The 16,350-nt window shown below is 42.7% G+C and overlaps 1 protein-coding gene across 1 annotated transcript; it reads left to right on the top strand.

Annotated features, from left to right (window-relative positions):
- Positions 1-11,911: 11,911 nt before the first annotated feature.
- On the top strand, positions 11,912-15,960 carry LOC311102383 (gap junction beta-3 protein-like). The gene is made up of 2 exons (XM_084143705.1): positions 11,912-12,047; positions 13,074-15,960. The coding sequence occupies exon 2, from the start codon at positions 13,152-13,154 to the stop codon at positions 13,989-13,991; it is 840 nt and encodes a 279-aa protein (XP_083999831.1). The 5' UTR covers positions 11,912-12,047; positions 13,074-13,151; the 3' UTR covers positions 13,992-15,960.
- Positions 15,961-16,350: the final 390 nt, after the last annotated feature.

Genomic DNA, 16,350 nt, shown 5'->3' with positions numbered 1-16,350 from the left:
TCTAGTTCAGTCCACCCCTGGCCTCTCAATGGGAATAAGGAGACCACAAGGAAAGGTCTCTGCATGTCAATGCAACAAACAAAAGTAAAAATAACATTTGTTCAATGAAAAGAGGGTAGAGAAACTCGATGAAAAGTCAGGTAACTTAAAAGAAACAGGCAATATGATAAGGAATTGCTGTGCCTTTATTGAAAAAGCTGAATGGATGAATTCTCTTGCTGATTTGAAAGTGCCCCCCCCCCCCCTCTCTCACCCACTGCCTCACCCCTTTCGCTGCCCCACCTCTCCATCCAACAATATAAAGTTACCTAGCACCAGTTAAGCCTTTGATGCTTTCCACCAATCAGGTGTGAGAAACAGCAGCCGAACAAAAACTCGTATTCACCTCTGGGTGTGGCGGTCTCTTATGTTAGTGGAGGGCTGGAAGCATTCTGGAACAAGTTTCAACTGGAAGAAAGGACTGTGCATAGAAACAGGAGATGGAAATTAACACCAACACACAAACAAAACATGTGTATGTAACTTAACATGTGTAGGTAGTATATATATGCACTACATGACCAAAAGTATGTGGACACCTGGGTTGAGGTCAGGGCTCTGTGCAGGCCAGTTAAGTTCTTCCACACTGATCTCGACAAACCATTTCTGTATGGACCTCTCTTTGTGCATGAGGGCATTGTCATGCTGAAACAGGAAAAGGCCTTCCCCAAACTGTTGCCACAAAGTTGGAAGCACAGAATCGTGTAGAATGTCATTGTATGCTGTAGCGTTAAGATTACCCTTCACTGGAACTAAGGGGCCTAGTCCGAACCATGAAAAACAGCCCCAGACCATTATTTCTCCTCCACCAAACTTTACAGTTGGCACTATGCATTGGGGCAGGTAGAGTTCTCCTGGCATCCGTCAAACCCTGATTCGTCCGTCGGACTGCCAGATGGTGCAGCGTGATTCATCACTCCAGAGAACACATTTCCACTGCTCCAGAGTCCAAAGGTGGTGAGCATTACACCACTCCATCTGATGCTTGGCATTGCACATGGTGATCTTAGGCTGCTCGGCCATGGAAATCCATTTCATGAAGCTCACGATGAACAGTTATTGTGCTGACATTGCTTCCAGAGGCAGTTTGGAAATCAGTAGTGAGTGTTGCAACCGAGGACAGATGATTGTTACACACTTCAGCACTCGGCGGTCCCGTTCTGTGAGCTTCTGTGGCACTTGTGTGGCCTACCACTTTGCGGCTGAGCTGTTGTTGCTCCTAGACGTTTCCACTTCACAATAATAGCACTTACAGTTGACCGGGGCAGCTCTAGCAGGGCAGAAATTTGATAAACTGACTTGTTGGAAAGGAGGCCTTGTTGAAAGTCACTGAGCTCTTCAGTAAGGCCATTTACTGCCAATGTTTGTCTATGGATATTGCATGGCTGTGTGCTCGATTTTATACACCTGTCAGCAAAGGGTGTGGCTGAAATAGCCAAATCCACATACACTGAGAATACCAAACATTAGGAACATATTCCTAATATTGTGTTGCAAAGGAAGGTCTCTGCATGTCAATGCAACAAACAGAAGTAAAAATAAAAAGTGTTCAATGAAAAGAGGGTAGAGAAACACAATGAAAAGTCAGGTAACTTAAAAAAACAGGTAATATGATAAGGAATTGCTGTGCCTTTATTGAAAAAGCTGAAAGGATTAATTATCTTGCTGATTTGAAAGTGCCCCCTCCCTCTCACCCACTGCCTCACCTCTTTCGCTGCCCCACGTCTTCATCCAACAATAGAGAGTTGCCTAGCACCAGTGGTGTAAAGTACTTAAGTAAAAATATGTTAAAGTACTACTTAAGTTGTTTTTTGCGGTATCTGTACTTTACTATTTATATTTTTGACTACTTTTACTTTTACTTCACTACATTCCTAAAGGAAATAATGTACTTTTTACTCCATACATTTTCCTTGACACCCAAAAGTACTCGTTACATTTTGAATGCTTAGCAGGACAGGAAAATAGTCCAATTCACGTACTTATCAACAGAACATCCCTGGTTATCCCTACTGCCTCTGAACTGGCGGACTCACTAAACACACATGCTTCGTTTGTAAATGATGTCTGAATGTTGGAGTGTGCCCCTGGCTTTCCATACATTTAAAAAACAAGAAAATGGTGCCATCTGGTTTGTTTAATATAAGGAATTTGAAATGATTTATACTTTTACTTTTACTTTTGATACTTAAGTATATTTTAAACCAAATACGTTTAGACTTTCACTCAAGTAGTATTTTACTGGGTGACTTTTACTTTTACTTGAGTCATTTTCTATTCAGGTGTTTTTACTTTTACTCAAGTATGACAGTTGGTTACTTTTTCCACCACTTCCTAGCACTAGGTAAGCCTTTGATGCTTTCCACCAATCAGGTGTGAGGAACAGCAGCTGAACAAAAATTCGCATTCACCTCTGGGTGTGAAGGTCTCTTATGTTAGTGGAGGGCTGGAAGCATTCTGGAACAAGTTTCAACTGGAAGAAAGAACTGTGCATAGCAACAGGAGATGGAAATTAACATCAACACACAAACAAAACATTCTCAAACAATCTGCTATTTCCTTATCTCCATTTGTCCTGAGTTTAGTTAATGGAAAGGAGATGGCCTTTCAATAATATGGTAATACCTATTTATTGTGTATGGAACTTAACATGTGTAAGTAGTATATACAGTACAAGTCAAAAGTTTGGACACACCCACTCATTCTAGGGTTTTTCTTTATTTTGACTATTTTCTACATTGTAGAATAATAGTGAAGACATCAAAACCATAAAATAACACATGGAATCATGTAGTAACCAAAAAAGTGTTAAACTAACCAGAATGCCAAGAGTGTGCAAAGCTGTCATCAAGGCAAAGGGTGGCTACTTTGAAGAATCTAAAATCTAAAATATATTTTGATTTGTTTAACACTTTTTTGGTTACTACATGATTCCATATGTGTTATTTCATAGTTTTGATGTCTTCACTATTATTCTACAATGAAGAAAATAGTAAAAATAAAGAAAAACCCTTGAATTAGTAGGTGTGTCCAAACTTTTGCCTGGAACTGTATATATAGGTGTATTTATTTGTGTTTTACATTGGAATTAAAAACTGGATAGTGTTGATAATTAATTACTTATCGAGCTCTTTGGCATCAACTCAACTCGCCGTGTTTGGAGGAGGAGGAATGCTGCCTATGACCCCAAGAACACCATCCCCACCGTCAAACATGGAGGTGGAAACATTATGCTTTGGGGGTGTTTTTCTGCTAAGGGGACAGGACAACTTCACCGCATCAAAGTCCAAGCTGAACCAAAGTTACCAAACCACGTTAGTCCCCGTACTACACTGTCAAGAAGCAGACATGACATCTATTGAACTGGTGAGTCTGGACGCATCTGACCGATCACAAAAGAGTGAAGAGTGCACTGTAAGACGTTTCTGTAATTTCAACAGTAAAATACTGTAGAATGCACTGTAAAATACTGTAAATGTGTTTTACAGCACACTGTAAGACTTTTCTGCAATTTCAACAGTAAAACACTGTAGAATGCACATTAAAATACAGAATTAATTATGGTGCATTGTGGGAAAATGTTGGGCAGGGAAAGTCTCTGACTCATTAACATATTTGAAGGCGTGCCTTGTAATAGGCTATATTTGTTGCATCCATGTGAGAATGCTCTACACCCACAGAATACAGTAATATACTGTACTTTAGGAATTCTAAAAACCTTGTCCTGAAAACTTACAGTAACTTACTGGCCAATTGCTGCCAGTAATTTACTATTATTCAGAATACAGCACCACATTTTTGACCACTAGTGGGTGCATGGTATTGTTGTTTCTGACATTAACATATTTTGAGGTGTGTCTTGTAAGAGGCTTTATTTGTTGCACCCGTTAGTGAGAATGCTGTACAAATGTAAATAATATGTGGTAGTGGTTCCCTAACAATTACATGTATATAGGAGACAGAACAGAGTGGCAGCAAGTCTCAAACCTTTTAATAGTTGAGATATGACTCTGGTTTTTCTTCGTTACGCACAACCCTGCGTGGTGATGATTTACTGGGGTTGTGTCCTTCTCTGTACCCGCTCTCTTCTATCCTTTTCATTAGATGGACCAGGAGGCAGCAACGGTAACAGTGGCTTGACTGCGGCTGGCACTGCCTTTCTGGTCCAGCGGATAAGGCCGGAACCGGGGGAAGAGGGAAGGCTGACTGTGGCCTGACCTGACCTGACTCCACGAACCCCACCCCACCAGGCCTTGAAGCGAGTAGAGTGCTAACGAGGCAAGCCTTACTCCCTCTACCCTTGGCCTGCAGCCCTCCTCCCCTGCCTTTTTTTTCTCCATCTGCTGTCCTCAGGCCACCACCGACCAGACCAGGACCAGCAGACCGCCAACCACCCGGAGCAGACCAACAGAAGGAGAGATGAGACCAGACAGCATCACCACCAGAACCAGAGGCGCGGAGGAAGGACCAAAGACACCAACCTATGCCTGGAGCGAGCAGACCACAGGGGAGTGCCTCCATTGACCTACGGGGTCAAGGACTTCCAGGTGTGTCTGCTCATTCTGAGGTTTATCCTTCCTCCCCCTGCAGGACCGGAGCAGACCAATGACCAGACCAGACAACACCAAGACCAGAACCAACACCCTTCTTCTCCAAATCAAAGCAAAACAGGTTTTTATACTTTTTTTGCAAACGTATTAAAAATAAAAAACGGAAATATCACATTTACATAAGTATTCAGACCCTTTATTCAGTACTTTGTTGAAGCACCTTTGGCAGTGATTACAGCCTCAAGTCTTGGACTTGGTATGATGCCACAAGCTTGGCACAACTGTATTTGGGGAGTTTCTCCCATTCTTCTCTGCAGATCCTCTCAAGCTCTGTCAGGATGGGTGGGGAGCGTCGCTGCACAGCTATTTTCAGGTCTCTTCAGAGACGTTCGTTTGGGTTCAAGTCCGGGCTTGGCTGGGCCACTCAAGGACATTCAGAGACTTGTCCTGAAGCCACTCCTGCGTTGTCTTGGCTGTGTGCTTAGGGTCGTTGTCCTGTTGAGGTCCTGAGCGCTCTGGAGGAGGTTTTCATCAAGGATCTCTCCGAGACTAGTCTCTCAGTCCCTGCCGCTGAAAAACATCCCTGGCCACTCTGCCATAAAGGCCTGATCGGTGGAGTGCTGCAGAGATGGTTGTCCTTCTGGAAGGTTCTCTCATCTCCACAGAGGAAGTCTGGAGCTCTGTCAGAGTGACCATCGGGTTCTTGGCCACCTCCCTGACCAAGGCCTTTCTCCCCCGATTGCTCAGTTTGGCCGGGCGACCAGCTCTAGGAAGAGTCTTGGTGGTTCCAAACTTCTTCCATTTAAGAATGATGGAGGCCACTGTGTTCTTGGGGACCTTCAATGCTGCAGAAACTTTTTGGTACCCTTCCCCTGATCTGTGCCTCGACACAATCTTGTCTCGGAGCTCTACCGACAAGTCCTTCTACCTCATGGCTTGGTTTTTGCTCTGATATGCACTGTCAACTGTGGGACCTTATATAGACAAGTGTGTGGCTTTCCAAATCATGTCCAATCAATTTGGATTTACCACAGGTGGACTCCAATCAAGTTGTAGAAACATCTCAAGGATGGTCAGTGGAAACAGGATGCACCTGAGCTCAATTTCGAGTCTCATAGCAAACGGTCTGAATACTTATGTAAATACGATTTTTCTGTTTTTTATTTTTAATAAACGTGCAAACATTTCTAAAAACCTGTTTTCGCTTTGTCATAATGGGGTATTGTGTGTAGATTAATGAGGGAAATTATTTTAATCCATTTTAGAATAAGGCTGTAACGTAACAAAATGTAGAAAAAGTCAACGGGTCTGAATAATTTCCTAATGTACTGTAGAAGTTTGGTTACACCGTTTTGCCGCCCTCAAGTCAGCAGCTAGGAGGGTAAGGGTCAATGGCCCTGCAACCTGTGCGGGAAAGGGGGCCACTTCTTTAAAACCTTCCCCAATTCCTACTCCGGCAGGGCAAGGGCCAACGCCCACAACACCAACCCCACCAACCCCACTGACAACACCAACTCCATCAACCCCCTACCAACCACACCAACCCCAACAACCCCCCACCCCCAGACAACAACAAAGACCCAGAACCACAACCAGAACCAGACCATTCCATAGGCACCGTCCAACCTACCACCCAAGATGTCCCAGAAACGACCCCCTCCCCTGCCCCCACCCAAGACGCTCCAGAAATGTCCCCCACCACCACCCAAGTTGCCCCAGAAACGAACCCCACCGCTGCCGGTCCCTCCACCAGCTCCCCCTTCCTGGTCACCTCTACCCCCCTTAAAACCCAGGCCAGAGGGGAGACGGTTCCAGCTCCCCCCTCACAATTTCTGTACTCCTCTAACAGTCAAGAAGAAGAACCACAATGGCCAGAACACACAAAATCCAAACGACAGACAAAAAAACAGAAAAGGAAGACTAAACAACACACCAGCAAGAGACCAGATAACATCACCCCCTCCCCCACCCCCTCAGAGGAACCGTCTCCCCCTCCAAAACCTTTCCCCATACTAGTCCCTACCTCCCCTCCACTCTTTACCAACCCTGATCCCACACAGCAGCCAACCAGCCAGCCTCAGTCCAGACCCCCAGGACCCTCTGAACCACCTTCACCCCTTCTATCACCCTTCATCCCATCACCCAGTACAGGGGCCACCAGGCGGTCAGTGTGGAGGCAGGTCAAGACCCATTGACAGCCAAGAACAACCCAACAACACCAATGACCCACTAGAGGCCCTCATCCACATCTACAACAAAATGATCAACCACAGACACGGACCCCCCTTTTTCCAAATTTATTTTTATGTTGATCTTGATGGCATTTGATTTGCCTTTTGATTTGATTTGCCTCGTTTTGCTTTGATTTATTGACTTATTGATTTAATTGTTTATTATTCCTTTTTATATATATATATATTTGAGTTTGTATTGAGTTACAGTATGTACAACCTAATAAAATGACCTTTAATGGTTGAGTGGCTAGCCATGTCCTTTTGATCTGTTTTGTCACTGTCCGTTTATAAGCCTTTGTTAAGGCCTAAAGTGCAAGTGATATAAAACACCAAATATCAGTTGGTATGCTGTAATATATATATATATATATACAGTGGGGGAAAAAAGTATTTAGTCAGCCACCAATTGTGCAAGTTCTCCCACTTAAAAAGATGAGAGAGGCCTGTAATTTTCATCATAGGTACACGTCAACTATGACAGACAAAAAGAGGCCAAGACCAAAGAGCTGTCAAAGGACACCAGAAACAAAATTGTAGACCTGCACCAGGCTGGGAAGACTGAATCTGCAATAGGTAAGCAGCTTGGTTTGAAGAAATCAACTGTGGGAGCAATTATTAGGAAATGGAAGACATACAAGACCACTGATAATCTCCCTCGATCTGGGGCTCCACGCAAGATCTCACCCCGTGGGGTCAAAATGATCACAAGAACGGTGAGCAAAAATCCCAGAACCACACGGGGGGACCTAGTGAATGACCTGCAGAGAGCTGGGACCAAAGTAACAAAGCCTACCATCAGTAACAGACTACGCCGCCAGGGACTCAAATCCTGCAGTGCCAGACGTGTCCCCCTGCTTAAGCCAGTACATGTCCAGGCCCGTCTGAAGTTTGCTAGAGTGCATTTGGATGATCCAGAAGAGGATTGGGAGAATGTCATATGGTCAGATGAAACCAAAATATAACTTTTTGGTAAAAACTCAACTCGTCGTGTTTGGAGGACAAAGAATGCTGAGTTGCATCCAAAGAACACCATACCTACTGTGAAGCATGGGGGTGGAAACATCATGCTTTGGGGCTGTTTTTCTGCAAAGGGACCAGGACGACTGATCTGTGTAAAGGAAAGAATGAATGGGGCCATGTATCGTGAGATTTTGAGTGAAAACCTCCTTCCATCAGCAAGGGCATTGAAGATGAAACGTGGCTGGGTCTTTCAGCATGACAATGATCCCAAACACACCGCCCGGGCAACGAAGGAGTGGCTTCGTAAGAAGCATTTCAAGGTCCTGGAGTGGCCTAGCCAGTCTCCAGATCTCAACCCCATAGAAAATCTTTGGAGGGAGTTGAAAGTCCGTGTTGCCCAGTGACAGCCCCAAAACATCACTGCTCTAGAGGAGATCTGCATGGAGGAATGGGCCAAAATACCAGCAACAGTGTGTGAAAACCTTGTGAAGACTTACAGAAAACGTTTGACCTGTGTCATTGCCAACAAAGGGTATATAACAAAGTATTGAGAAACTTTTGTTATTGACCAAATACTTATTTTCCATCATAATTTGCAAATAAATTCATAAAAAATCCTACAATGTGATTTTCAGGATTTTTTTTCTCTCATTTTGTCTGTCATAGTTGACGTGTACCTATGATGAAAATTACAGGCCTCTCTCATCTTTTTAAGTGGGGGAACTTGCACAATTGGTGGCTGACTAAATACTTTTTTTCCCCACTGTATATATAATTACACTGAACAAAAATATAAACGCAACATAAAATAAAATACAATCTTATTTTTCACATGCGCTGAATACAACAGGTAATAACTTACAGTGAAATGCTTACTTACAAGCCCTTAACCAACAATGCCGTTTTAAGAAAGAATACCTAAAAATAAACAAAATAAAAAATAGTTAAAGAGCAGCAGTAAAATAAAAATAGTAAAATAACAATAGCGAGGCAATATACAGGGGGTACTGGCACAGAGTCAATGTGCGGGGGCACCGGTTATGCAACAATTTCAAAGAATTTTGATGAGTTACAGTTCATATAAAGAAATCAGTCAATTCAAATTAATTCATTAGGTCCTAATCTATGGATTTCACATGACTGGAAATACGGATATGCATATCCTGGTCACAGACACCTTTAAAAAAATAGGTAGAGGCCTAGATCAGAAAACCAGTCAGTATCTGGTGTGACCACCATTTGCCTCATGCAGCGCGACACATCTCCTTTGCATAGAGTTGATCACTCTGTTGATTGTGGCCTGTGGAATGTTGTCCCACTCCTCTTCAATGGCTGTGCGAAGTTGCTGGATATTGGTAGGAATTGGAACACGCTGTCGAACACGTCGATCCAGAGCATCCCAAATATGCTTAATGAGGGACATGTCTTGTGAGTGTGCAGGCCATGGAAGAACTGGGACATTTTCAGTTTTCGGGAATTGTGTACAGATCCTTGCTACATGGGGCTGTGCATTATCATGCTGAAACATGAGGTGATGGAGGCAGATGAATGGCACGACAATGGGCCTCAGGATCTCATCACGGTATCTCTGTGCATTCAAATTGCCATCGATAAAATACAATTGTGTTCGTTGTCCGTAGCTTATGCCTGCCCATACCATAACCCCACTGCCACCATGGGGCACTCTGTTCACAACGTTGACATCAGCAAACTGCTCGCCCACACGACGCTCGCCCCCATACACGCTGTCTGCCATCTGCACGGTATAGTTGAAACCGGGATTCATCCGTGAAGAGCATACTTCTCCAGCGTGCCAGTGGCCATCGAAGGTGAGCATTTTGCCACTGAAGTCGGTTATGACGCTGAACTGCAGTTAGGTCAAGACCCTGGTGAGGATGATGAGCACACAGATGAGCTTCCCTGAGATGGTTTCTGACAGTTCGTGCAGAAATTATTCGGTTGTGCAAAGCCATAGTTTCATCAGCTGTCCGGGTGGCTGGTATAAGATGATCCTGCAGGTGAAGAAACTGGATGTGGAGGTCCTGGGCTGGCGTGGTTACACGTGGTCTGCAGTTGTGAGGCCGGTTGGATGTACTGCCAAATTCTCTAAAACTTAATTGGAGGCGGCTTATGGTAGAGAAATGAACAAATGAACATTCAATTATCTGGTAACTGCTCTGGTGTACATTCCTGCAGTCAGCATGCCAATTGCACGCTCCCTCAACTTGAAACATTTGTGGCATTGTGTTGTGTGACAACTGCACATTTTATTGTCCCCAGCACAAGGTGCACCTGTGTAATGATCATGCTGTTTAATTAGCTTCTTGATATGCCACACCTGTCAGGTGAATGGATTATCTTGGCAAAGGAGAAATGCTCACCAATAGGGATGTAAACAAATTTGTGCACAAAATTTGAGAGAAATAAGCTTTTTGTGCATGTGGAAAACTTCTAGGATATTTTATTTCAGCTCATGAAACATGGGACCAACACTTTACATGTTGCGTTTATATTTTTGTTCAGTTTACATATTCACTATTAGCAATTGCTGAATAGTTGTTGCAGTATATTTAATGCATACTACTGTAAATTATGGAAAAATATTCTGGGAGGGGAAAGAATTGCTGGCTCATTAACATATTTTGAGGTGTGTCTTCGAAGAGGCTATAGTTGTTGCACCCGTTAGTCCTGTACTGATTTAAGTGATATGTGGTACTACTACCAAGTAGATGTATATAGCGGACAGATCAAAGTGGTAGCGGTTGTTAAACCTTTAATGGTTTACTATTTAACCATATCTGTTTTGCCCTGCAATCACAGCCAGTTTGGAAGCCTATGTTTAGGTCTCTAGAACTGCAAGTGAGATTTTGTACATTATATATATATATATATTTTTTTTTGTCATTTAGCAGACGCTCTTATCCAGAGCGACTTACATGAGCAATTAGGGTTAAGTGCCTTGCTTAAGGGCACATCGACAGATTTTTTCAACCTAGTCGGCTCGGGGATTAGAACCAGCGACCTTTCGGTTACTGGCACAACGCTCTTACCCACCAAGCCACAGATTTTTTCAACCTAGTCGGCTCGGGGATTAGAACCAGCGACCTTTCGGTTACTGGCGCAACCCACCAAGCCACCTGCCGCCCAGTATTTTAAGTATTTATTAATATGCTGTAATATACAAATGCCTATCAGCCAACCTGCTTGCGCCAATCCCTTGTAATTACAGTAAAGTCCGGTAAAAAATAACTTTCTTACCATTTACTAGTCACTTTTACAGTATTGTACTATCTTTCATTGCTTTGACATTATAGTAATTTACAGGAAGCTGGCATCCAGTTACCATGAATATCTCAGTAATGTATTGGCACTATCCAGAGATTATTTTGGAGACCAGTATATCCTTGACTACAACAACATTTTCAGTAACAGTTACAGAAATGTTTTACTTGCTATGACTATGATATTTTTTTATTCTATAAATCTTGGTTGAATGCACCAACTGTAAGTTGCTAAGGACAAGAGTGCCCGTTAAATGACCAAAATGTAAATTAAAATATAAAAATGATAACTTGCAAAAAACATTTGGTAACATGTCAGTGGGTAATTACAGTAATATGCTGTAATTGTAATTGGTACTGTAAATTAGATTACAGTAACATACTTGGTACTGTAAATTAGATGACATTACAATTTTTGGTACCATAAAATGTATTAAAATGTATTAAAAAAAAAAGAAAAAAAAAGTGTAAAGTGGTTATCCCACTGGCTATAGGGTGAATGCACCAATTTGTAAGTCACTCTGGATAAGAGCGTCTGCTAAATGACGTAAATGTGCCCTTGAGCAAGGCACTTAACCCTAATTGCTCCTGTAAGTCGCTCTGGATAAGAGCGTCTGCTAAATGACTAAAATGTAAAATGTAAAAAATATTACAGTAGCTGTACTGTAAAATCAATTACAGTTACTTACTGGTCAATTGCTACCAGTCAATTACTGTACATTTTACAGGAAATGTTTTACAGTGTGGTGTAGGCCTAATCCAGGAAAAAAAAACATCTGGGCCTCAATTGGTAGGTTACAAGTTTCGTTTTTAAACCCCACCCACAGACAAACGCCAAAGACGCATCAATCATGACAACAGCATTCTACCTGTTGAGCGGGGCTAATGTATGTGTAAAACGAATTAACCCAAAAGAAAACTACAGAAAACAGAAGCAAACTGATTATGAAGTGAAGCACAAACAATGGATTGACATTTGTTAAGTAAGTGAAAAGTTGGCGATCTATTTTTATGAATGTATCTGTTCCTTACTTTTAGTGTGTGGATGAGTTGAAGTGAGCGTGGTGTAAAAATGTATTTTTATTGTCTTACTCTGCTGATGTTGAATTGTAGCCTAAAGTTTTGGCGTAACCTGATAGCCTATTCCATTTACTCTGTTATGAAAACAGTCTGAGATTTACTCTGTTCCGACATATCATAAAGTTTATAGGTTACCTGAATATGCGCAATAAGAAGAGCAGGTAGGCCTATGCGTAAAAAGTATTTTCTTAGGGATAATCTTTGAACAGTTCACATTGGCTTTATACCAAAATGCATAAGCAGACATAAACAATGAGGGGAAAAAATAACAAATAAACATGATGAGCATTGATGTCCTTCCCTGTACAGCCACACAGTAAAACTGATTTATTTGGGAAATTATGCTTATTCAATATATCACAGACAACCCAACTGTTATAGCCTAGTCAGTGTGTGGTAAAGTGAGTCATTTCAAGGCCTACTATAGTAGCATATGCCTTAATTTGCATGCCCAACTGGCCCAATTCTCATCTACTGTCATCAGTTTAAATGTATTAATTGCTTCATTTACCTTATATTAAGGTTGTGTAAACCTTAGATATTAAGAGGTGAATATTACAAGGAGAAAAAAACTATTCTAAAGCGACCTTTGTTGACAAAGTTGACTATGAAAATGAATATGTGGGAAATGTGGAAGTAAACTGATGAAAAATCTATTGAAAAAGGGAAACAAAATGGCAGTCAATGTAGAAAACCTAATTTCTCAAATAAGAGATATTGTACTTCTGGTTGCTATAAAATGCAGTAGATCGAGGCCTACACATAAACGTAGGCCTACACCCAACAAGCTGAAAAGCTCCTCTTGTTTGTGTGGATTGCATCATACAATTTTGAACACTTCCAAGAAAGGGCATTGTGCAATTAATTCACACCATGATCCAGGTTACATTGATGCCTTCCCTCACCCATCTTCTCCTTTATCTACTCAGGTTGCTCCAGTGATCCATAGTCATTTAACAAAAGAAGGCAAGTTCTGAAAAAGAGACTGTCAACATCCAGCCCCAACCATGGATTGGAAGACCTTCCAAGCCCTCCTGAGTGGGGTGAATAAGTACTCCACGGCATTTGGTCGTATCTGGCTCTCTGTGGTGTTTGTGTTCAGGGTGATGGTGTACGTGGTGGCGGCGGAGCGTGTGTGGGGCGATGAGCAGAAGGACTTTGACTGCAACACCAAGCAGCCTGGCTGTGCCAACGTCTGCTACGACCACTACTTCCCCATCTCCCACATCCGCCTGTGGGCCCTGCAGCTCATCTTTGTCACTTGCCCCTCCTTCATGGTGATGATGCATGTGGCGTATCGCAATGAACGCGAGCGGAAGTACGCCAAGCACGGCAACAAGGACAAGCTGTACGAGAACACAGGGAAAAGGCTCGGCGGCCTCTGGTGGACCTACATGCTCAGCCTCTTCGTCAAGACGGGCATCGAGATCTCCTTCCTCTACATCCTCCACAAAATCTATGACAGCTTCTACCTGCCCCGGCTGGTCAAGTGTGAGGTCAGCCCCTGCCCCAATCAGGTGGACTGCTACATCGGCCACCCCACAGAGAAGAAAGTTTTCACCTACTTCATGGTGGGCGCCTCGGCCCTCTGCATCGTGCTCAACATCTGTGAGATCATCTACCTTGTCTCCAAGCGCGTCGCTCACATAGCCAAAAATAGGAAGAGAAAAAAGCGCACCATGGCCCTGCATGAACGGTACAGCAAGGAGAATTCCGGCAGCGACTGCACTCTGCACTTTTCTCAGCTGGAGAAACAACCCTTAAAGTCCCAGTTTCCAGGCCACCTTCATGCCCCATTACCAGCTCACATGCGTGCGTCTGCCCCTAACCTGTCCTCTGCAGCATAGGATGCCCGAACTATCCCAAGATTCAACCACAACATGTATGCCTATGAAGCCAGGACTCACCTTATTGATCAAGCCTGCTCATGCTTGTCTTCCTTTAAGACTGTATGAGAGACACGTTTTTACTGCCCTATTACATTTTAGTCATTTAGCAGACGCTCTTATCCAGAGCGACTTATAGGTAGTGAGTGCATACATTATTTTTATTAAATTTTTCATACTGGCCCCCCGTGGGAATCGAACCCACAACCCTGGCGTTGCAAACTTGCTCTACCAACTGAGCTACATCCCTGCCGGCCATTCCCTCCCCTACCCTGGACGACCATGGGTAGGGGAGGGTACGACAGAGCCTGGATTCGAACCAGGATCTCTAGTGGCACAGCTAGCACTGCGATGCAGTGCCTTAGACCACTGCGCCACTTACTGCCCTATACTGCCATGGAGCAACGCTTTGTACTGATATTCCATGACCCTGGGGCTAGACAACCCTGTCGTGAGCCACACCCCATTTTATACAATTCAACTCCCACTGCCAGACTGAATATTTTTTTTACATCTATAATTGTCTCCTGTAACATGTGACAATGCTTTTCCAGTTCGTCGCACACTTTGTTTTCGCCCGCATACTAGATTCGGTTTGTTCATAGCAGAACTCGGCTAGGCGAAGCGAGCGCCTGTGTTTGCATACTCCCTAAAGACCTTCGCTTGAAAACCAATAAAAAAGTGGCAACATTACTGTTGTTTGTCCCTGTTGAGCCACCGTAGCCACAACATAGCCAGTAACACATCCTCAAAATAGTCAGAATTAATCTAAGATAAATCAAGAAATCTGTAATAAATTTTTAAATTTTTGCTGAGGATGTCTGTCACGCAATTTTATATCTAGCTAAGACTTTTGGTGCAGTGCTTCTCAAGTGAAAAAATGTGCATGAAAACTACTAGTGCACTGCAGACAGTAGGGCCTAGCTGCTACTGTGTTCTCTCGTCTCTCTCGTTGAATGACAGCAAATACTTAATTGAAGAATCCCGTCCATAGTTCCCACCCCTACTGTTGACCAATCGCCGACTTGCCTCAAGAAAAAATTGTGTGTGAGCGAACAGCCCAAAACATTATCTGCCGAACACCAAAGCGGAAAAAAAATGTCACAAAATGTCATCATAATACATGCGCAAACTGTTGTGACTGGGAAGCATGCGAAAGGCTTAAGATGTGGGAGGGCGAGGAGTGAAATGCTCATAGGGAACTATTCTGTCAGAGTGACAAGCAGGTATTCAAAACACAACTAGCTGAGGTATTCACCCACAACACTCTCTAGAAACTGACTACTAAATTACTAATTACTGCGCTTTGTTGTCACTAGCCTCAAATAAATTTGTTTACTCTGATTTATGACTTCAATATGAGGACAACAGAATGATAACAAATCTCTTTGCTTTGGACTTTACAGTGTTGATGCAAGATTAGTCTAAAATGGACAATGGCTTACCACTACTTGGCGCACCAACATAATTAATAATGTATTTTGTTTTATTTACAGCATTTATTCTAATAGAAGCTCCTCTATCATTATTATGGCTTTTTATTTTTATTTTTTACTTACTCTATTGCAAGACTACATTAGCATGGTTCCACTCAGGTTTATGTTGCAAAGCTACAACAGATTGCCTGTGTTTTTACATGCTTGTAAACAAACTTTCCTCATCCAAGGTCTATGTTGATTTAAATGAGGGACAAGGAATGCCGCTGTTTCATTGATCAAGTCCACATATGCAAGTAAACCCTGGCATCTTGGAAAGCTGGAGCACACGAAAGCAAAGAAGAACAGGGTTGGATAAAATCTCAGCCTTAGTGTTCCTCATGGAACAGTGGTGTGGATACCTGATAGTCTCACACTGTCAGGAGCAGAACCTTCACAATACGCTTCAAACTTCCATTTTCTACATTATTTTGATAAATAAAATGTTTACATCTAATTTACTTTGGTCTCATTCATGTTACAGTAGTTATGTCATTTCTGTTGACTTATTTTATCTAGATTCTAGACAAGTACTTGTAACTCAGTATTCTGTATTATTAGACTTTTGGCCTCATTCCTGGGACTTAGCCCCAGGTGACCCTGACTGACTAGATCAGAACATCTCTAGTCTGGACATTAAAACAGACACATGTGACATACAGGACCACAGCCAGCAGTCCAGCGCAAAGACATCCTGTTATAACCATGTAATACAGGATGTCGTATTGCTGTAGGCCTACACATGTACAGTCAGTGAAAGGATGTTTCTAACACAAAATATTGTTTTAGGGTTAATTTTCAATTGGAATTTCTCTGACGTTTACGTTCAAGTCATCAACTCATTG

Source organism: Coregonus lavaretus, assembly GCF_964263955.1.
Source record: "Coregonus lavaretus genome assembly, chromosome: 27".
NCBI classification, from domain to species: domain Eukaryota; kingdom Metazoa; phylum Chordata; class Actinopteri; order Salmoniformes; family Salmonidae; genus Coregonus; species Coregonus lavaretus.
Note: the sequence above shows the minus strand (reverse complement) of the source record. Positions and strands in the feature narration are given on the sequence as shown.

What these genes read in the sequence shown, in the direction of transcription:
- LOC311102383 (XM_084143705.1), top strand. Translation starts at nt 13,152, where the DNA reads ATGGATTGGAAGACCTTCCAAGCCCTCCTGAGTGGGGTGAATAAGTAC.